Here is a 23,800-nt window from a genome sequence, read left to right on the forward strand (position 1 = left end):
TTCTTGAACTGCTGCAGCCTTTTTGCTGAGTGCTCCTATGGTGTTAGAATTCCAAGATTTTGACTCCAACAACAAAACAATTGTGATCTATGTCCAAGTCAGGATTGTAAACAATTTTACAACACCAAGTTATAGTCCAACAATTTTATTTGAAATTCACAAGCTTTTGGAGGCTCCCTCCTTCCTCAGGTGAATGTGGAAATGAAATCCTCGAACCCTTCGCATTTATAAATCACAGAACAATACCTGGTGATTACAGATAGTCTTTCCAACTTCCCGTTGCCAAGGCAATCACAGTGTGCAGACAGAGAGGTGTTACCTACAAGGCCACCGAATATACAAACAACCAAAAAAAAAAGAAAGAAAGAGAGAGAGAGAGAGAGAGAGGCAGAAACATCCGGAAGGAAGAGAAAGACAGCAAATGACCCGTTATATTAAAAACAGATAACATTTGTTCGCTGGTGGGGTTACGTGTAGCGTGACATGAACGTTCATGTCACGCTACACGTAACCTCACCAGCGAACATATGTTATCTGTTTTTAATATAACGGGTCATTTGCTGTCTTTCTCTTCCTTCCGGATGTTTCTATGTTTCTGCCTCTTTTTTTGGTTGTTTGTATATTCGGTGGCCTTGTAGGTAACACCTCTCTGTCTGCACACTGTGATTGCCTTGGCAACGGGCAGTTGGAAAGACTATCTGTAATCACCAGGTATTGTTCTGTGATTTATAAATGCGAAGGGTTCGAGAATTTAATTTCCACATTCACCTGAGGAAGGAGGAAGCCTCCGAAAGCTTGTGAATTTCAAATAAAATTGTTGGACTATAACTTGGTGTTGTAAAATTGTTTACAATTGTAAACCCCAGTCCATCACTGGCATCTCCACATCAAGTCAGGATGGGATGTGACTTGCAAGGTAACATACAATTCCTATGATCTTGATGCCCGTGTCCTTCTTGGTTGTAGAGGTTGTAGGGAGGGAGATGCTATCGACGTGATCTTGGTGAGTTGCTGCAGTGTTTCCTGCAGATACTACATATTGTAGCCAGATTGCATCGGTGATGGAGGGGGTGGATATTACAGGGGTGCTGACCAAGCAGACTGCTCTGATTTGGACAGTGTCAAATATGCTGTTGCAGCTGCACCAATCCAGGTGAATGTTCCCGTACACCTGATTTGAGCCATGTAATTGGTGAAGAGGCTTTGAGGGGTCAGGATGTGAGCCACTCATTGCAAAGAACCACATTGTTGATATGGCTGGTCCAGTTAAGCTTCTGGTCAGTGGTGACTCCCAGGATGTTGATGGTGGGGACTTGCAATGGTGGTGCAGTCAAAGATTGGAGAAGGTGGTTGGGCCATTTCTTGTTGAAGATAGTTATTGCCTGGCAGTTATGTGTTGCCTGCCAGTTTTCAGCCCAAACCATGATCTTGTCCAGGCCTTGCTGCAGGCTAGCATTGGCTGCTTCAACATTGGAGGAGTTGTAAATGGAGCTGAACACTGTAGAATCATCAGTGAACAGCCCTACTCCTCACCTTGTGATGAGGGAAAGATCATTGATAAAGCAGCTGAAGATAGTTGGGCCAAGGTGTGTGCCTGTTCCTGAACCTGGAGCTCATTGGAGCCAGCTATTTGAGGGTGTGCTATTGGTTCACAATTTTTCTTTTAAATAAACCAAATTGGCTGTACATTGGCATCTATGATGATAGGAACTTGGGAGGAGGCTGGTGGGATTGTCCACTTGGCAGTTTTGGCTGAAGGTGCTTGCGAACACTTCAGCCTTGTCTCTTGCACTTGTGCTAGGCTGTGCCATACGAATACGATCAATGACTTACAGGAAAAAATCCTCTGGTCCATCCAGCCTGTCCCACAATAGTGATATCTTGTGTATCACAGTATATGCACTCCCCACCCCATTTCATGTGATCTCCTGGGAGAGGCGAAAAATCAGATCAAAATCCTGGCCAATTTGGGGGAAAAAATTCTGGGAAATTCTTCTCTGACCCCTTTGGGGATCGAAACTAGTCCAAGAGATCACTCTGGCCCAGAATTCTATGCATTACGTTACCTACCTTTTGAAAGAGTGATTTCTGCCCCAGCCATAGTTTGATGGTAATTTTATGAAGCCATTTCCTTCCTTTAGTTGCCTGATTGTCCATCATTATTCTTGACTGGAACTGTTAGGGCTAGAGAGTTTTGTTCTGATCTATTGTTATGGGGTTGCTTAGCTTTATCTATTGCTACAGGTGTTTAACTTGCAGGTAGCCCTGCATTGTAGTTTCACCTATTGGTTCTTCATTGTATGGTAATCTGCCCCTGGAATGCAATTTTGCCCTCTGTATTGAATCAGGGTTGACTCCTAGCTTAATGGTGAGGGATTGAAGGATGTGTCAGGCCAGGAGGTTGCAGATTGTGGTGGTATACAATTCTGCTGCTGCTGATGACCCACAGTGCTTCATAGATGCCCAATTTTAGGCTGTCAGGTCTGTTCTCAGTCTGTCCCACTTAGCATGGTGGTAGTGCCACACTCTACAATGAAGGGTGTCCTCACTGTGCAGATGAGACTTTGTCTTCAAGGGCTGTGGTGGTCACTCCTGCTGGTACTATCGTGGGCAGGCATGCCTGCGACAGGGCGGTTGACTGACTGCGGGCATGCCTGCGACAGGGCGGTTGACTGACTGCGGGCATGCCTGCGACAGGGCGGTTGACTGACTGCAGGCATGCCTGCGACAGGGCGGTTGACTGACTGCAGGCATGCCTGCGACAGGGCGGTTGACTGACTGCGGGCATGCCTGCGACAGGGCGGTTGACTGCAAAGAAATTGAAAATCGTGTTTCTTTAAATTCTTCAAAGACTAACTTTGCAATCTACAAGAAGAAATAATAAACCTCTTACCTCTTTGAGGGCTCCTCCCTTAGTCCTACTTCATTTATCAACATTTTTGGTTCCTCTCCTCAGAAATCAAAAGAACTCCCAAATATCCTCTGTTTCTAAAGCTGCTTCTAAGAAGCTTGGTTTGCTCTTCTGTCCAAACACTCTTTTGTCACTAGCTTCATAACCTACCCCCCTTTATCAGCCTGTCTCTGTCACCACGTTTATTGTTTTTATATTTTCTGCTATACTGTAGTTAATAATCTTCTGAACTGCCCTCTTGTTCCTTCTTAGCTGTCGATATGCTGTTCTATATTCTCTTTCTACTCCCTGGATCCACACTGTGTTGAAAGCATTGTACAAATGTCCTATTCTTTTACAGGACCTCAAAACTATAAAACAATTTACCTTCCTTAGTCTTTCCTTCTTCCTACTATCACCTAATCATTACTTTGTTTTTTTTAACGCTGTCCTTATTTAACCTTTTCAACATTTGTAGTGTCTTGCACTGTGGCACTTTGTTTTCTCAGTAATAAAAAGGGTAAAATGAAGTAAACAGATATGTGATTTAAAAGAATTATTGCTCTTCCCCCAGCACCTTTTGGTGTGAGACTTACTCGAGTCACGATCAATCTGAAGCCTGATTGGCACTTTTCATTTGCTTTTATTATCATTTACTTATTCATTAAAGTGCTATGTTTCCATTTATGTTCAGATATATATTCACTTTTAATATTTTAATTAAGTTAAATCTTAAGATTGATGCTCTTTTCTTCCAGGATGCCATAAGAAAGTATTGGGGTATCTGCATCTTCATTGCAGCTGTAGACTTGAATGAAGTCTCCTTCACTTTGACAGAGTTGCAGAAAACCTTGGATCTGAAGTAGGTTTATGTATTCTCATTTCATTGCCATCGAAAACTGTCATTCAATTACTGAAGCTTTGATCTAAAGGGCAGTTTTTCTTTCTCTGAGGTTTAGGAGTTTTTCCAACCAGGCTAAACAAATCATTAACACCCCCAACTTGAACTTTTTTTGTTTAAGAATTAATTACTTTGTTGGTTAAATGTTGATGTCCAGTCTTGTTTCATTGAATTCACCCCGGACACACAAACACGTAAGCAGAGTAGCCATATTTTCGTGTTAACTGTATGTTCAGGAATCCATATTGGAATATTAGGTTAAGATGTAGTAACTAGAGCTGTAGCTTAATCAATTGAGGTTGTTGAGCTTCAGAATGTAGCCTATGAGATTGAATTAACAGCTGTAAAAAGGCCTTGTAACAAGTTATGAAAATCTAATGAAATTATAAAAAGAATGAATAAGAAAAGACAATAAAACACAGACCCAATTGACAAACAAAATTGCAGCTGGTACGGAAGCTAAGTTTAAAAAAAGAACATGCAAAGCTGGACATAGAGGTTGAACTCGATGACCATTGTGAATTAATGTTCCATTAAGGTCCCTCACATTTGGTGAAATGGGGATGTATGCTTGTGTTGTTCCCATTTGTCAGTCTGATTTACTAGAGTAAAGGCCAGATCCATCCCTAAAATGCCAAAACATTCATGAACGTGTCCTCCTCATGAACCTTCTAGTGGCTTTCTCAAGTCCTGGGCTCAGGTTGGCTGCCACCCTCTTGTGTGGGAAATTTGGTAATGGACTGAAAGGGGTTCATAAAGAAGAGGAAAATAATGTTTAGAAAGGAAGGGTGTGTGAAGGAAAGAAGACAAGAATGATGGTTTGTTAATTCAAAGAAAGAAGAGAATGAATAAATGTGATACTGAGAAATCTGTCACACCAGGTTGATGGTAAATCTAAATAATTTGGCAGTGCTTTCGCCTCTAACAACATCTACAGCTGTAACCTACTGGTCTGAAGTGTCAACGTCTTAATCTGGCCTAAGAACATCTTCAAGCCTGCTTATTCATATCTGAAACTTGTCCTCTGCAGGTGGAGAACACTCATTGAGAAGTGAGGTAGTAGGGAAAGTGATACTCTTACATCCTGATGTGTGCGCGTTGATTTGATCATTTTTAAATGAGTGGACTTGATCTTGACCCAGATGAGGCCTGAGTAGTATTTTGATGCACACTTTATTTCAGTAATCGTTTTAATCATTTAAAGAACATAACTGCTGTAACAGGCTAGTCAAAGATCAGAAAAACAAAGAAGTAATTTGCTTTTGTGTGCACTGTTGTACATTTGTGGATTCCACAAGAGACATAAATGTGAATGAAATCTACTCTTGTTAATTCAAAGTTACTGGATAATTCAAATTTTTTAGTGCAAAAAAAGCAACTTTGAATTAACAGAAGTAGACTATTTCAAAATGAGTGATAAAGGCACAGTGTGGATGGCATGGGTAGAAGTGATATGTGATGAATTTTTTTTTCTCTCCTTCCTAAAGTGTGACTGAGTTTTTACAGTTGCTGAAGAAAATGGATGTGAACTTGGACACCATTAGCACTAAAGTAAATTCAGTGGTGTTGAAACTGCAAAAGAAGCACTTTGTTTTCTCTGCTCTCTGTGACAAATTTGAGAGGTAACTTTTTAAAGTATATTTGTCGCCTGTTAGCCACTAAGCTTGCAATAAGATGTGCATCCATTTACTGTGAGGAAATAAAACAATAGCTTTAATAGTTTGTTTTTAATATAGTGCCATTAAAAATATTTTACAGGAAGGTATTGTGACGAAATTGAATTTTAAGTCATTAGGTGGAGTTGGGCGACAGTGAATATTCAGCGTGTTAGGCATTAAATGGGACAATCATTAGGAAAATGTATTGTGTAGCTAAAGAATTTGCAATAATAAATGCCTTTGTTGGGAGTTTTACATAAATGGAACGAATAGGGCAGCCTTGTGCATTACAAAGAAATCAAGTATAGCTCAGACATTCACGAACATACGTAAATGACATGCAAGAAAAGACCAGCTGGTCCATCAAGCCTACTCCACATTCACGATGCCTGGAGCATCGTGACTAGGCACTTCCTACCCTCCTGCAGCCATATAATATCCTGAGAGATGCAAAAAAACAGGAAAAGCCCAGGGCCAATAAGGGGGGGAAGAAAGCTCTGGAAAATTTCTGTCCGACCCCCTCAGGTGATCAAAACCAGCCCTGAAAATCACATGGGCCATGCATACGTTATCTGTAAATCCACTTACCTTCTATATGAAGCGATCTCTGCCCCAGCCAAGAACCAGTCCAGCTCCCTCTTGAAGGCAGGCAGAGAGATAGCACACACTGCACAAGTTGGCAATGCATTCGGTGGCTCATTGCTCTCTGGGAAAAGAAAAACCACCTCACATCTGGCCTATTCCTACTTTTTAAACTCCTGTCCCCTGGTCCTCCCCAATCTGTCAAACTGAAATAATCTATCAATAGGCACACAATCTAGCCCTTTCATTATTTTATATACCTCTTTCAGGTCACCTCTAGGCCTACACTGCTCTAAAGTAATTAGACCTAGCCCCTTAAGCTAGGAATCATTCTTGTAGCTCTCCTATGAACCTTTTCCAAGGCCACTATATCACCCACCATGCGAGCAGACCAAAACTGGGCGCAGAACTCCAGATGCGGTCTCCTTTGTCTTGTATTGACTGGTTCTATTAATACAACCCGATAACCTGTTTGCTTTGGCTACGGCTTCTCTACATTGGTTGTGAATCTTCAGTGATCTGTGCACAATAACACCTGGATCCTTTTCTCTCAACCGCTTTCAGTTCACTTTCCTATAAATGACGATAATGTTCTTTGTTGGTCCTACCCAATAACACTGAATTTATCTAGGTTAAATGCCATTTGCCATTGTTTGGCCTGTTCCCCCCTCTAGTGCATCTAAATCTTTTTGCAGAAGATTGTACTCCTCTACTTAACCCTTGCCCAAATTTTAGTATGATCTGCAAACTTACTGATCATACTCCCAAAACTACTATCTAGGTCATTAATTAAAACAGCGAACTGTAGTGGGCCTAACACCGATCCCTGGGGACACCTCAAGTAACCTGCCTCCAGGCTGTTCCATAACCGCTGACTACAACTTTTTGGATGCAGGATTGGAGCCATTTCCTAACCCAGCGTATTTCAGTCATTATTGATGATGTAACTTTGGATTACATCAAATTTTATTTCAATGTTTTTAACCGTTTTAAAGTGCACTGAAGCATTTATTTGTCATTTGACATCACACAAATTTGAACTGTTGAGCAATCATTGTTTTGCCCACTGCCATCACTCTGACTTTTTTGTGATTTCAGTTAGGAGCCTTTTTTTTAAACCATCTGTAAAATTTCAGTCCAAACGTGTAATAGAAATGATCAATTCAACCCTTTTATGTAAGAACACTTTATCTGGAGCTTTTACACCTCTGAGGCTTGCATTAGTATTACTGCAACAAAAAGAAAATATGGAGTAGTTGATCGTTTTCAACTTATTTCTGACTGTTTCATCTGTTTTGTATTATAAATACAGAGAAGATCCTGCTGCAGGTATTACATTTGAATCACAACTTTCATTTTTATAGCACCTTTAGCATCCCATAGTATTTTACAAAGGTGAGAAAAGGTTCAAAAAGTGAAAAAAAGTGTGTTTCGGAAGGTGCGACTGGAACTATTTGAAAGCTTATTAAGAGTTGGCTTTTTTAAATTTACAGGCTATGTGAAAAGATATTTGAGGAGGCACCAAGTAACCAGTAAGTTTTCGATTAGTAAGTCAAGTTGTTTTTCTTGAAAACTTTTAGAATAATGTCATCATGTTTGACTTTATTTAATTTGTCAACCAGGGTGTCATCAGAAATGAATAAACCAGTGATGAAAATCTGTTGGATCACATTTCTACTGGCAACAGGTCTGTTAAAATAAACAGGTTCTTTTAAAAGGTGTATATATTGAGAACTGACTTTATATTTTAATTCTGAGGTGTCCAAACTATTCCCAAGAAACCCTAGCGATTCTCTCTCCAGTGACTTATTATTTATCGCCCTGGATTTGCGTGTTGGAATTTTGTACAGTTTTCAGTGTTAGATCTTTTTCAGTCCCGCTCCCTCATAAGAAAAAGTGAGGAGAGACCATCTGGTCCATCAGTCCTTGCCCTGTCTATTAGACAGAGTGACCACCCTCTCTAAGTACTAGTAATGCCAATTTCCTGAGGGTGACAAAAAACAGAAGATGTATAATTGCCAAATCTACATGACAGACCTTTTCAAACCACCAGATTCGTGAAATTTAAAACAACAAACCCATTGAATTATGAAATATGTGCACCAGACATCAGAAATGAAATGGGGAAGAAGCAGTAGATCAGATCAAGACATCAATTTTAGTATGGAAAAGACTTGTAGTAGTATAAATGTGAATCTGCCTTTTAATCATTATTGAGCTAGGATGTACGAAAAAGTGAAATATCAGTTCCAATAAAGTGGATGAGATGTATGATAGAAATCACTACCGGAAAGATGCAGGCAAATAGAGTGGTTCAACATTGCAGTAGATTTTGTAAGATTCTGTACCAAAATACTTAAAATTTTCACTTCAAAGGTGATAAAAGTATCACACATGAAAATATTTTTATTCAAGTGTGCTGGCTACTGCTGAAGGTTTTCATGGGTTTTGGACCAAAATAAAGAGGAAAATGGTCCTTGTATTTTCATGGAGAATTTCTGAACCAGAATAAGAGTAAAATTGGAGATACAGAGATGAGACTAAAACAGTAGTCAGTAGTCCACAATTTTTGGAACAAATGTTATAAATTGAAACAGATGAATCCTGTCTTGTCATTCAAGACCCAATTAACTATTTTCAACATTCCTTGTGGCCTTGTAAGTAGTGCAAAAAGCAAAACAATTAGCATTTTTTAAAGCAAAATTTTTGAAACATTTTTTGAAAATAATAAATATGGAAAGTAAAAATTACATTCTGGGGGAAAGAGACTAAATTTATGTTGAAGATTAGAACTGAAACAACACTAAAAGTCAAGATAAAGAGATGAGACAGACTTGTTTTTTTCCTTGGACTGAAACACCAGACTTAATGTTAGCGTATTGAAAGCTGCATTGTATCAGTAAAATTAATTGTTTCAATTTAATTGAACAGAAAACAAGTATATTCTACCAAATAAAACAGTTTGTTAATAAATGTGGGCAGATACAATATTTGAAAATGGGTTAGTAAAATGGGAATGTCGCTACTAGTTTACAAAGAATAGCTTATTGACACCATCATTTATCTATGTTGATATAAACATGATCTATCCACTGCTTTATGTTGGAGTCTGAAAGCACTTCACACAATGAATTACTTTTGAAGGCAAAAGTGGGAGCTATTCTGGGTCCCTCAAACAGCATGAGGTAAATGACCAGTTAACCTGTTTTTTGTTTGTTTGGTGGTATTGGAAGGAAGAATGTTGAGCAGAACAACTCCCTGCTGTTAGAGCAGTGCCATGGGATAGATCATCAGCTTCCACATGAATAGGCAGACAAGATCTTGGTTTAGCATAGACACTTCTGACAGTGTAGCACTCCCTCAATATTGCACTGGACTGTCAGCATAGATTTTGCGCTCCATTCCAGGTGTAGAACACAACCCACAACCATCTGACTTCAAGGCGAGAGTGCCACCAACTCAGCCAAACTGATATGTAAATGAGAAGTCAATTAATATGAATTACTAGCAAATTTTTCTAGTAAGGGGATGAGGAAAAGATTGAGTGTATTAAGTAGCATAAAAAGCTCGTGTTGGGGTTTTGAAATATGTTTTCCAAAAATTTTAAATTTTATGTACTGAAATATTCCATGAATTGAGCATTTTGTTTTGTAGTTTATATGCCATCACAGGCTGTGTTCAATATGCAACTATGTGGCTCACCAAAACAAACAGTTTAGACACCCATATTCTAATAGATTATTCCAGAATGTTCATTTGCCCAGTACTTGAAACAATTTCCTTTAGCGTTGAGGAGAAATTCAGTTTGAAATGCTATTTTCTGCCACCAGAGGGTATTGTTGCATCTCCTTGGTTCAGTTCATTTGGAAGATGAAGTTATTGCAACCAATTTGTGTTCTGTAGATGTACTGTAAAACTTCAAAGTTCAGTGGGAAGTTTTGCTATGGTTGTAACATACAGTGGTGACATCCTTCCCAGAATTATTAGCTATTCAAATAAATGTGAATTGATTAAGGGAGGTGATGACTGCTGGATGAGTCTTTGAATTATCAGTGTAAAGCATAGCCACAATCAAAATACCTATAGAGATTAGGTAAATTAGAACATGTTTATGGTCTCCAAGTTTTCTTTTTGATAAAGATCCCTAAACAATTATCCAAACTTAGATGCTATTTCAATATTTCTAGAAACTGTTCAGATATCTTTTTACTTGAAGATAAAAGGTACTTGCCATCTGTGTGATTTTTTTTTTTAAAAACCACTTGGGATGTGTTTTAAGTTTGTATAGGAAGATGCATTGAATCTAATTTTGGTCTGTGGGTATCTAGAAATCAAAAAACCTTTTTAAGTGGTTTTGCAAACAAAAGTTATATTGTTATTTTAGCCTTATGCATGTTCACATATTTTAAATGTAATGAAATGGTATAAAGCACATTTTAATTTTTTGCCTTTGGTATTATTTACACTCTGGTTACAGGAAAGGTGCTGCAGATGGAAGATGACCTTGTGCTCTATTTCCAGTTGTTGCTTTGTGTCTTGGAATACTTTATCAAGATCTCACCCTCTGCAACAATTAAGGAACCGTACAGTAGGTTTTCAAAGATAACAATGGAATTCAATTGCTTTTTTAAAAATACTGCCTTCATTAGCATCCAGAGAGTTTAAATTTGACTGTGAACTATGACAACTGCTTGTTTATTATGTTGTGGAGATGCCGGTGATGGACTGGGGTTGACAAATGTAAGGAATCCTACAACACCAGGTTATAGTCCAATTGTTTTATTTGAAAATCACAAGCTTTCGGAGGCTTTCTCCTTCATCAGGTGAGTGTGGGATTCGGATTCCAAGGAAGGTTGCCGCATTTATAGTCAGAGAACAATACCTGGTGATTACAGATAATCTTTCCAACTGCCCATTGTCAAGGCAATCAAAGTGTTCAGACAGAGAGATGTTACCAACAGGACCACCAAATACACAAACGGCCAGAACAAAAGACAGACAGAGAGAGAGAGAGAGAGAGAGAAAAACATCCGAAAGGAAGAAAAAGACAGAGAATGACCCGTTGTGTTAAGAACAGATACCTTTTTTTCGCTGGTGGGGTTACGTGTAGCATGACATGAACCCAAGATCCCGGTTGAGGCCGTCCTCATGGGTGCGGAACTTGGCTATCAATTTCTGCTCGACGATTTTGCGTTGTCGTGTGTCTCGAAGGCCGCCTTGGAGAACGCTTACCCGAAGATCAGTGGCTGAATGTCCTTGACTGCTGAAGTGTTCCCCGACTGGGAGGGAACCCTCCTGTCTGGCGATTGTTGCGCGGTGTCCGTTCATCCGTTGTCGCAGTGTCTGCATGGTCTCGCCAATGTATCATGCTCCGGGGCATCCTTTCCTGCAACGTATGAGGTAGACAACGTTGGCCGAGTCACAGTAGTATGAACCATGTACCTGGTGGGTGGTGTCCTCTCGTGTGATGGTGGTATCTGTGTCGATGATCTGGCATGTCTTGCAGAGGTTGCCGTGGCAGGGTTGTGTGGTGTCGTGGACGCTGTTCTCCTGAAAGCTGGGTAATTTGCTGCGAACGATGGTCTGTTTGAGGTTGGGTGGCTGTTTGAAGGCGAGTAGTGGAGGTGTGGGGATGGCCATAGCGAGGTGTTCGTCGTCATCGATGACCTGTTGAAGGCTGCGGAGAATATGGCGTAGTTTCTCCGCTCCGGGGAAGTACTGGACAACGAAGGGTACTCTGTTGGTTGCGTCCCGTGATAGTCTTCTGAGGAGGTCTATGCGATTTTTCGTTGTGGCCCGTCGGAACTGTCGATCGACGAGTCGAGCGTCATATCCCGTTCTTACGAGGGTGTCCATCGCGTTCCTCCTCGTCTGAGCAGATCCTGTGTATTCGCAAGGCCTGTCCATAGGGGATGGCCTCTTTGACGTGGTTAGGGTGGGAGCTGGAAAAGTGGAGCATCGTGAGGTTGTCCGTGGGCTTGCGGTAGAGTGAGGTGCTGAGGTGCCCGTCTTTGATGGAGATTTGTGTGTCCAAGAAAGAAACGGATTCTGAGGAGTAGTCCATGGTGAGCTTGATGGTGGGATGGAACTTGTTGATGTTATTGTGTAGTCTCTTCAGTGATTCTTCGCCATGGGTCCATAGGAAGAAAATGTCGTCTATGTATCTGGTGTATAGCGTTGGTTGGAGGTCCTGTGCAGTGAAGAAGTCCTGCTCGAACTTGTGCATGAAAATGTTGGCGTATTGGGGTGCGAATTCGGTCCCCATGGCCGTTCCGTGTGTTTGGGTAAAGGACTGGTTGTCGAAGGTGAAGACATTGTGATCCAGGATGAAGCGGATGAGTTGTAGGATGGCGTCTGGAGATTGGCTGTTGTTGGTGTTGAGTACTGAGGCTGTTGCAGCGATGCCGTCATCGTGGGGGATACTGGTGAAGAGTGCCGAGACGTCCATCGTGGTGAGAAGTGTTCCTGGTTCAACTGGTCCATTGGTGCTGAGTTTTTGTAGGAAGTCTGTAGTGTCGCGACAGAAGCTGGGGGTTCCCTGTACGATGGGTTTCAGGATGCCCTCGACGTATCCAGAGAGGTTCTCGCACAGGGTTCCGTTGCCTGATACGATAGGACGTCCGGGTGTGTTGGCTTTGTGTATCTTTGGGAGGCAGTAGAAGTCTCCCGCACGGGGAGTACGTGGGATGAGAGCGCGTAGGATGCTTTGAAGGTCTGGATCGAAGGTCTTGATCAGTTTGTTGAGCTGGTGGGTGTGTTCCTTGGTCGGAGCTACATAGACTAAGAAGGTCCCACATTTCATCCATGGTTTATGGCCAGTTAAATGATCTGAGCCGGGTGAGTGATGGGGACATTACATGTGGGCTAGGGAGGGAGAAATTGGCCAGGGTTCCTGATGCAGATTGCTGCCCAATGAGCCCCTCCTGGAAGTGCAAGCATGTGTGATACTGTGTGACAACGTGATCTGATGTGGTGCACACGTCTCCTGCGCCAAACAGCTATCAACGCAGCCTGTCCAGACGCAATAGTCACTTGGGTGAGGTTACCAGAGGGTGCCCTATGGACCCTTTAGCACCTTCAGGCGGCATGGGGAGGAAATTGGCAGAAAAGGAACAAGTAATGAAGCTTACGTACACGACAGAAACAAGTCTTGCAATTCTGTTGTAACATACCTTTACACCAAATATTGTAATTAGCTAAATGCCTATCTACCTGTGTAATTAAACACAACTCACAAGTTTTATCTTGGATATGACAAATTTGGTGATAAAGTGGGAAACTAAATTAAAAGGAAAGCATTACTATACTGGTGAGCACTTTTAATGTAAAAGTTGGATGGAGGGAGGCACAGATATCAATACATATTTGTTACCTTGTGTCTGATTTTTCTTGTCAGCAGTTTTCCGAAGATGTACCATATTGGGTGTCTTAGCAGGAAGAGAGTTGCTCAGATAAGTTAAATGGTGGGGCTGTTAGTAAGCAGCTAGGATTTGCATTCTCCTTTTATCCTCGATGCTGATTTAAGTAATGTAAACATTCAGTGCAGACAAAGCAATGCTGTATGCTTGCCTATTCTAAATGGTATATTACTGACCGCTCAGGATGGATGCAACATCTAGGACTGGCAAAGGTGCTTGAATGTTTTACTGTAAGAGGGCTTCTCTGGGATCGAATGATTGCTTACTTCAGCTGAGTGGATGTTTTGAAGTTTTGACACTTGACTTGGCAGGTGGAGAGTAACACAGAATTCTTGTAAGTCTTTCTCACTAAAGCCTCGAGAGCCATGTGATGTTCCATGTTTTCATACATTCCATGTCCATTGGGTGAAAGTTATTTACCAGCAAGTGACGCAGGTTCAGTCTTGAAGCTGGTTTTTGCATTTGAGTTGATGAGCTTCAAGCCCTCAGTTTATCTGCCCATCTTTTTTTTGTTCTTGGATTTGGCTAACTCCATCTCAAACTTGTGACGTAGTTTTTTTTCTTTGAATTTTAAGATACTGAAAATTTTTCACTCATGAGGTCCAATGTGGCTTTCCTGTGATGTATCTAGAGCCCTTGTATATTGTCAGTTGGACCAAAGATATATAACTGTAGGCAGCTGTTTATTTTGGGTAATCTTATTTCAAAGCAGTGTATTGCTAGGCAGTTAATGGCATGTTATAAATTGACGGGTATAGAATTTCTAGAAGGAAAAGGTTGTTCTATCCAAGTTATTGGCCAACTCATGGGGCAATGACATGGGTTGCCTCAGAAATCTGTAAAGCAGGGCAGCCCCAATGGCTTACTGTGGGTAACTAGGGGGCATAATCTTAGAATAAGGGGCTGCTCTTTCAAAACTGAGATGAGGAGAAACTTCTTCACTCAGAGGGTGGTAGGTCTGTGGAATTTGCTGCCCCAGGAAGCTGTGGAAGCTACATCATTAGATAAATTTAAAACAGAAATAGACAGTTTCCTAGAAGTAAAGGGAATTAGGGGTTATGGGGAGCGGGCAGGAAATTGGACATGAAGCTGAGTTCGGATCGGTCAATGCCCTGTGGGTGGCGGAGAGGGCCCAGGGGCTATGTGGCCGGGTCCTGCTCCGACTTCTTGTGTTCTTTAGATTTGTGGTTGGGATCAGATCAGCCATGATCTTATTGAATGGCGGAGCAGGCTCGAGGGGCCGATTGGCCTACTCCTGCTCCAATTTCTTATGTTCTTATGTTCTAAACTGTACAATTAGAAGGTCCCAATTCCATCACCAGGCTGTGCTGAGTTAGTTGATTTCAGCCAGGCACCAACTAGCATGCTACAATTGGCCTCAGTGCCCCAGACAAGGGAAATTATAAATCAGTGATAATTCCCACTACTGATTTGCTATCCAGTGCCCCATTTCTTCAAATGGGAGAAATATTTCCTCTTGCTTCCGCAATTACATGGGAGAATACTTTATAGACACCCCCCATGACGATTGTACAGTGTGTTTGGGTGCACACGTGTTATATAAAATATATTAAAATCTTGCATCTGTGTGCCATTCCTGTTACTACTTTTTAAGCACAGTTTTGTGCCAAATTTTCCTCTGCCCGGAGCTGTGACGCAGTTAGCTAAAATTAAGTTGGGGAAAGACACTGTTTCTGTTTCTCTCTCTGTTTAATACGCTTTCTCAAGTTTGCAGCTCACAATTTGAATGGTGACCAAAACTATAACAGCTGTGTAATTAGTAGTCTATCATTTTTCACACGCTCACACAAAACTTGTTTTAGTCAATAGAAAGTTTATTAAATAAGACCCTTAGCCTTTTTTTCCAAATAATTTTAGAAAACAACTAAACTGAGCTTGTTAGAGACCGAGAAAGAAGTATTGATCATTTGGCTAGCTAAATGCCACTAATACATCTTGGAAAATTGTGCATGTTGCACATGCTAGATCTGAGCATGTGCAAAATGCACAATTTTCCAGGATGTATCAGTGGCATTTAGCTAGCCAAATGATCAATACTTCTTTCTCTGTCTCTAACAAGCTCAGTTTAGTTGTTTTCTAAAATTACTTGGGGAGTGGGGGGGGGGGGAAGGCTAAGTGTCTTATTTAATAAACTTTCTATTGACTAAAACAAGTTTTGTGTGAGCGTATGTGAAAAATGATAGACTACTAATTACACAGCTGTTGTAGTTTTGGTCACCATTCAAATTGTGAGCTGCAAACTTGAGAAAGCGTATTAAGCAGAGAGAGAAACAGCGTCTTTCCCTATCTTAATTGATGTTCCTCTTTTTATATATGAAAAAAATCAATTGAATTTTGAAAGCAAACAGCCTTCAATTGATTATCACTTGTGTTTTGTTGATACTTAGAAAATAAACATTCTAATTAATGACACCTGTGAGACATAAATGCCAACACTTTCAAGAATAAGTTGTAAACCCCACATTTAATATTTGCAGTGATCTCTTAGAAAGTTACAAACCAGTCCCAGACTGGGAATGCACATGCCCTCTCCTCAGTGAGACCACAAGTGAGCCAAACCTTACATATTCTATCCTTTTCTACGAAGCTAAGTGTGCTCCCCCTCCACAGAGATGCCAGAATTCTTTCATGCTGCCAAAACTCCACAGCCCCTCTGCAGTGCTGACAAACTCCATGACTCTCATCCCAGTGCTACTAAAGCCCAGGATCATCCCGATCACATTTCAGAATGTTTTAACCATTATATAAATCACCGGAGTTGAATAGTTTCATTGTGATCACCTAGAGCTGAAGATTATAGTTATGATTATCAGTTATAAACAACTGTTATCAACAGGAAGGCAGAATTCCGAATAAAAGAGTGTTCAATAAATCTGGGATGAGACCCTCTGTACAACCATTAAAATATAGCATTTTAAGCAGTGTGGCCTCATAGTGCATTTACCTCTTGTGGGTTGAACTATGTCATTCTCATTGCTGCATTTCTTGCTGTCTTGATAGCATTGTGTATTCTCTTGCACTTTTATATGCTTCCATTCTTTTAAACATATAGGAAAATTGGTGTAATACAAGGACAAAGAAAACTCTGCTCATGATATGGGAACTACGAACAATTTTGCTTCTTGTGTGAAAGCTGCAGGTATTTATTGAAATCGCTGTTTTTCTTACAGGAACTGCTGCAAATAGCATAATTTCCAGTGGCCCATCACGAGCTTCTAGACGAAGTCAGAACAGAACTATACAGACAGGCAATTCCACTGAGGTGGACACCAGAGTCATGGAAATCCTTTGTCAGGAAAATGAATGCAATGTGGATGAGGTAAGTTAATTTTTAATCATCATTGAAGATGGAAGGGAGAAACAGAAGATGAACAGTACGGAATGCTAATGTTTTAAATTTATTACATAACTGAAGAATACATCATAATCCATAAGTTGAATAAACCTATTTACAAAGGCATCTTGTAATTGGAGTACTAATTTCATAGTATGTAGAATGTAACTGTGAATTTTTAATGGAAATTAACAATGTCGCAGACTTTAAACATGCCGTTGAATTTACAACAGTTATTTTTGTATATAAAATATGTCAATTACAGGCCTAGGAGCAGCGTATGGCACAGCCTCTGAGCGCAGCAGAGTCAATGACAGGAAGCAGTGTATAAGCTGACAGATTGGAAGGTGGGACTCAAAGAGCAGATGAGGACTGTTGAAGCTGTTAAGGACCAGAATGGCGCAGCAGCCATTCTGGATAATCTTAACACTCTCAATAGTTGGTTGATGGGAGTGAAGGACCCTTGAGGATGGGAGAGAAAGTGACTGGCATGTACATTCTCGTGGAGACGTGCTCCTGTGCTGTGGACGCAGGAAGGATATACTTGCCTTAGAGATGGTGCAACGAAGGTTCACCAGATTGATTCCTGGGATGAGAGGGTTGTCCTATGAGGAGATTGAGTAGAATGGACCTATATTTTCTGGAGTTTGGAAGAATGAGAGGTGATCTCATTGAAACATATAAAATTCTTAGAGGGCTTGACAGGTGCTGATACTGAGAGGCTGTTTCCCCTGGTTGGAGATTCGAGAACTAGGGAGCATAGTCTCAGGATAAGGGGTCAGCTATTTAGGACCGAGGTGAGGAAATATTTCTTCACTGAGGGTTGTGACTCTTTGGAATTCTCTGCCCCAGAGGTTTGTGGATGCTCCGTCGTTGAGTATATTCAATATCGATGAATATTTGGATACTAAGAGATATGGGGGCGGGAAAGTAGAGTTGAGGTAGGCGATCAGCCATGATACTGAATGGCGGAGCGGGCTGGAGGGGCCATGTGGCCTACTCCTGCTCCTATTTCTCATGTTTTTTGACAAGTGTGAGCCATGCAGTGGCTCTTGGAGTTTGTAATCCAGTTGCTTGGCAAAATTCCCAGAATTGGGAAAGGGCTTTTATTTTTAATGTTCAGAGCGGCAGGGTGACACCTCTGTGCAGCCAGGCTACGATCCGAGTTGAGATGTTTGAGGCCCAACTGAGTGTTCTGCTATATATTGGAAAGTTATTAGAACAGGGAAGTTCAAGTTAAGCCGTGCCTTTGAATCCACAGGAATGCTGAGAGAACAACAGAACCCATTGCCTTGTTGGGGTGGGCGGAATGTTAATGTTAGAATATTACTGTCTTCCAAATATCTTCCTTTAATAGTCCTGTAATCTGAGAGGTTGAATTCAGCTATTCCTTAGTCTGTTCACCCACATATGTTAACCTATCAAACAGCCAGATCTAGCTATCAAGCAACCTCTACTTTTATTAATTTCTGAGCAGGGGTGTTGACACAAAGTGAATGCATCCAGAATAGGTCTCTTCCATTGCCCGTGTCTGTACAGCCAGTTATATGTGTGTGGATCACCCTTGCCACAGGAATGGGTGAGCTTTGACCAGAGATACCGTTGACTGAGCAACTTTTTAATCCCATTTACTCCGTCGATTTGACCAAAAACTCTCACTTTGACAGTGCATATCTTCTCGTTCATTTCCAGGATGGAAATCCAAATCTGTTTTTTGGGAGGGGGTAACGGGAATACAATCTGGGGGAATGTTTATTTTAAGTCTATAGAGCAATATTCTTCTATCTGTGTATTTTTTCAGTAATTAAATAAAAGGATTTGTTAAAGTTAAAATACTGAAAAACTGATGTTTACAAATATAATTTTAATTCAGTGCAATTAGTATTCTTAAATTTCAGCATTATCAGCAGTTTTGATATTGGTTCTTTAAAGGTATGTTTTTGCTAAGCATTCCTGTCTTGATCCGTCTGCTCAATGTAAAATATTTGGTACTTTTGGCCCCTGCTCCAGCCTTAAGTTTCACCTCTGTTCTTTAAATTATCTCAGCAGGATTTTGTATGTAGAGGATAAATGAAAGAACATTCCATACCAAGTGTAGGTCATGTTTATCCTCCATGAACAAAATTCCACTCTGTCCCTCACATCTGGAGTGCTTGTAGCTCCATCATTTCAAACAATTGTCTCTGTTAACTTAGTCTCTTCTGCGGCTTCTGTGAAAGAAATGAGGGGAACCACATTTTTCCTCGTTTTTTCCTGTTCCTTTGTTTTGATAAAGCTTACTTATTTTTGTGAGGAGCACATCAAAGGTAGGCAATCTAATAGTGGGATGATAGCCAATACTAATTAGAACTAACCTTAGTTTTTCTTGATTTACATCAAAAACTGTGCAATATACAGATAGAGTGTGATAATCTGGTCTCTCGTTTCTAGCACTGCCCTTCTCATTGCTGCCTAAATACATTTTATATAAAGTTAATTGTCTTAAGCTGCTTTTACATAACCCTTAGAGGGGTGCTTGTGCCACCAGTTTCTGACTTGTGGATCTGGCACGCCCTGTGGCAATCCAGTATAAACTTGCAGGCAAACCGTATCTTGCTGGCATCCGGCCATAATGAGTCTGACATCTTTATAGTGGGGTTGCCGTTGAGTGCATCAGCACCCCTGTAAGCCCAATGTAGAAGCACCTTTAGAAAAGCAGTTTTCCCTTAGATGTTATAGCACTTGAGTCAATGGGGTAAAGTACACAATATAATCTTTGTTCTGTTACTAAGCAAGTTTTTTAAAAATAAACTAATGGCTTTAAAATATAAAAGAAACTGCAACTTCTTGCAATCAAAAGTCCATGACATCAAACTATTTTTGGTTACTTCAATTAATCCTTTAGCACAGAGCATCCTTAAACCACTTTTATATGTTGGCAGTATATCATGTAAGGTCAGGCTTTATGTTGGATATGATTACCTGGAGAGGGGAGCAGAAGGGGAAGAACTTCCTGCTAACAGATCACAGTCCCGACGAGAAATGAGTGTACTGCTCAGATAACAAAAGTGGAGTATTTTTTCTTTTCCTCTATGAAATACAGTTTAATGCGTTAGAGTAACTGAAATAATGCTTATGACCACATCTTCAGTTGTGCGATAATGAACCTGGTGTGTCATTTTTCTAGGTGAAAAACATTTATTTGAAGAGCTTTCTTCCTTTCTTGGATAACATTAAAATATCCTCTCCTGGTGGATTTCCCGAGGTAAGCAAGAAAGTATGCTTCATTCATGGTGAAGTGTGATAGTATTTATAAATGCTGTTAACTTATCTGAAATTATGGAGTAGGTCTTCACATTTTGTAATGTATCCTAATGAGGTTACATAAATTGTATTTCCTTTATTGTCAGAATTAAAGAACAGCCATCTATATATCAATAATCTTGTGTAGGACATAAGAACATAAGAAATAGGAACAGGAGTAGGCCATACAGCCCCTCGAACCTTCTCTGCCATTCAATAAGATAATGGCTGATCTTCGACCTCAACTTCACTTTCCCGCCCAATCCCCATAACCCTTGATTCCCTTAGTGTCCAAAAATCTATCGCTCTCCGTCTTGAATGTACTCAACGACTAAGCATCCACAGCCCTCTGGGATAGAGAATTCCAAAAATTCACAACCCTCTGAGTGGAGAAATTTTTCCTCATCTCAGTCCTAAATGGCCAATCTTGAGACTATGACTCCTAGTTCTATACTCTCCAGCCAAGTGAAACAGCCTCTCAGCATCTATCCTGCCAAGCCCTCGAAGAATTTTATACCTTTCAATGAGGTCACCTCTCATTCTTCTAAACTCCAGAGAATACAGACCCATTCTACACAATCTCTCCTCATAGAACAACCCTCTCATCCCAGGAATCAATCTGGTGTACCTTCGTTGCACCATCGCTAAGGCAAGTATATTCTTCCTTATGTAAGGAGACTAAAACACTACACAATACTCCAGGTGTAGTCTCACCAGAGCCCTATATAATTGCAGCAAGAACCAACCCCCTGGCAATAAAAGCTAACATACTATTTGCCTTCCTAATTGCTTGGTGTACCTGCGCATGTTAACTTTTTGTGATTCGTGTACAAGGACACCCAAATCCCTCTGACTACCAACATTTCTCAGTCTCTCATCTTTTTTAAAAAAATTCTGCTTTTCTATCCTTCCTACCAAAGTGGATAATTTCACATTTCCCCACTTTATACTCCATCTGCCACCTCCTCGCCCACTCATTTAACCTGTCAATATCCCTCTGCAGCATATTTTTCCACCTAGCATTGTATCATCAGCAAACTTGGATACATTACACTCGGTCCCTTCATCTAAGTCATTGATATAGATTGTAAACAGCTGAGGCCCAAGCACCGATCCTTGCGGCACCCCACTAGTTACAACCTGCCAACCCTAAAATGACCTGTTTATTCCTACTCTGTTTTCTGTCCGTTAACCAATCCTCAATCCATGTTAATATATTACTCCCAATCCCATGAGGACATTCACTTCTTGTCCACATGCCATACTTCCATTTGTCAAGATTTTTGGTCGTGCTTTTGTGTCAACATTTACCATTGTAAATTGGTATGTCAACATTTCTCATTTAATTTTACTATTGTCAGCTGTCGTACCTACGGCAGAGGTAGAAAGAGGGATGAGGTCCTGCGGGCAGAGTTTAAGGAGTTTAGGAAAGAGATTAACAAGCAGGACCCCAAGGGTAGTAATCTGTGGATTACTCCCAGTGCCACGTGCTAGTGAGTATAGAAATAGGAGGATAGAGCAGATGAATGTGTGGCTGGAGACATGGTGCAGGAGGGAGGGCTTTAGATTCCTGGGGCATTGGGACCTGTTCTGGGGGAGGTGGGACCTGTACAAGCAGGACGGGTTGCACCTCAACAGGGCCGGGACCAATATCCTTGCGGGGAGGGTTTAAACTAACTTGGCAGGGGAATGGGAACCTGAGAGGAGATTCAGAAGGGAGAGTAACAATGCTGGAAGTGGAAGGCAGAAAAGTAGTAAGTGAAATTGGAAGCAGCAGAAACAATGGCCAACAGCAAATAAGGTCAAAATAGGAAAAAATGTTAAAAAGACAAAATTAAAGCCACTTTATCTGAATGCACGCAGAATTTGCAACAAGGTAGATGAATTGATGGCACAAATAGAAGTAAATGGGTATGATCTAATTGCCATTACGGAGACTGCAGGGTGACCAAGGCTGGAAACTGAATAATCAAGGACATTCGACATTTAGGAAGGATAGGCAAAAAGGAAAATGAGGTGGGGTAGCGCTGTTAATAAAGGATGAGCAGTACAATAGATCAAGCTGTAGAATCAGTTTGGGTGGAACTAAGAAACAGCAAGGTGCAGAAAACATTGGTGGGAGTTGTTTATAGGCCACCAAACAGTAGTGCAAATGTAGGGCATGGTATGAAGCAGGAAATTAGAAGTGGATGTAACAAGGGTAATACAATAATCATGGGGGACTTCAATCTACATATAGATTGGGCAAACCAAATTAGCACTAATACTGTGGAGGACGAATTCCTGGAATGTATACGAGATGGTTTTCTAGATCAGTATGTTGAGGAACCAACTAGGGAACAGGCTATTGTGCAATAAGAAAGGGTTAATTAATAATTTTGTTGTAAAGGAGCCCTTAGGGAAGAGTGACCATAATATGATAGAATTCTTCATTTAAGCTTGAAAGTGATGTAGTTCAATCCAAAACTAGGGTCTTAAATCTAAACAAAGGAAACTACGAAGGTGTGAGGCGCAAGTTGGCTGCGGTTGATTGGGGAACTACATTAAAAGGTATGACAGTAGACAGGCAATGGCTAGCATTTAAAGAATTAATGCATAATTTGCAACAATTAGATATTCCTTTAAGGCACAAAAACCCAACAGGAAAAGTGGCTCAACTATGGCTAATAAGAGAAATTAAAGATAGTATTAAATCAAAGGAAGAGGCATATAAAGTTGCCAGAAAAAGCAGCAAGCCTGAGGATTGGGAGCATTTTAGAATTCAGCAAAGGGAGGACCAAGAAATTGATAAAGAAAGGGAAATAAAATATGAGAGTAAACCAATAAAAACAGACGGTAAAAGCTTCTATAGGTGTAAAAAGGAAAAGACTGGCTAAGGCAAACGTGGGTCCCTTACAGACAGAGACGGGAGAATTTATAATGGGGAATAAGGAAATGGCAGAGAAATTAAACAAATACTTTGTGTCTGTCTTCACGGAAGAAGACACAAAAAACCTCCCAGAAATACTAGAGAACCAAGGGTCTGGCGAGAATGAGGAAATGAAAGAAATTAGTATTAGTTAAAAAAAAATAGTACTATAGAAATAATTGGGATGAAAAGTCGATAAATCCCAAGGACCTGATGATCTACATCCCAGGGTTTTGAAAGAGGTGGCTATAGAGATAGTGGATGCATTGGTTGTCACCTTCCAAAATTCTATAGATTCTGGAATGGTTCCTGCAGATTGGAGGGTGGCAAATGTAACCCCACTATTTGAGAAAGGAGGGAGAGAGAAAACAGGGAATTACAGACCTGTTAGCCTGACATCAGTAGTAGGGAAAATGCTAGAATCTATTATAAAGGATGTGATAACAGGACGTTTAGAAAATAATAGTAGCATTTGGCAGAGTCAACATGGATTTATGAAAGGGAAATCATGTTTGACAAACCTATTGGAGTTCTTTGAGGATGTAACTAGTAGAATAGATAAGGGGGAACCAGTGGATGTGGTGTATTTGGATTTTCAGAAGGCTTTTGATAAGGTCCCACACAGGAGGTTGGTGAACAAAGTTAGAGCACGTGGAATTGGGGGTAATATACTGCATGGATTGAGAATTGGTTAACAGACAGAAAACAGAGTTGGAATAAATGGGTCTTTTTCTGGTTGGCAGACTGTGACTAGTGGGGTACCGCAGGGATCGGTGCTTGGGCCCCAGTTATTCACTATCTATATC

The 23,800-nt window shown here is 40.7% G+C and overlaps 1 protein-coding gene and 1 long non-coding RNA gene across 6 annotated transcripts in view; one reads left to right on the plus strand and one right to left on the minus strand.

Moving 5' to 3' along the window:
- The window catches only part of LOC137327118 (uncharacterized), a 44,862-nt gene extending 41,809 nt beyond the window's left edge, over positions 1-3,053 (minus strand). Inside the window, exon 1 of the long non-coding RNA XR_010964356.1 lies at positions 2,894-3,053. This is a non-coding gene — a long non-coding RNA (uncharacterized lncRNA). The remainder of the gene's footprint in view (positions 1-2,893) is intronic.
- rb1 (retinoblastoma 1) overlaps positions 1-23,800 on the plus strand; it is a 207,374-nt gene that overhangs the window by 17,015 nt on the left and 166,559 nt on the right. For 4 of the 5 annotated variants that reach the window (XM_067992576.1, XM_067992577.1, XM_067992573.1 and 1 more), the window contains exons 3-9: positions 3,649-3,752; positions 5,279-5,413; positions 7,525-7,563; positions 7,654-7,718; positions 10,509-10,619; positions 16,641-16,789; positions 19,971-20,048. In XM_067992576.1, the coding sequence (XP_067848677.1) occupies positions 3,649-3,752; positions 5,279-5,413; positions 7,525-7,563; positions 7,654-7,718; positions 10,509-10,619; positions 16,641-16,789; positions 19,971-20,048 (681 nt within the window). The remainder of the gene's footprint in view (positions 1-3,648; positions 3,753-5,278; positions 5,414-7,524; positions 7,564-7,653; positions 7,719-10,508; positions 10,620-16,640; positions 16,790-19,970; positions 20,049-23,800) is intronic. The other variant, XM_067992574.1, reaches the window with a different exon arrangement.

Source organism: Heptranchias perlo, chromosome 11 (genome assembly GCF_035084215.1).
Source record: "Heptranchias perlo isolate sHepPer1 chromosome 11, sHepPer1.hap1, whole genome shotgun sequence".
NCBI lineage: Eukaryota > Metazoa > Chordata > Chondrichthyes > Hexanchiformes > Hexanchidae > Heptranchias > Heptranchias perlo.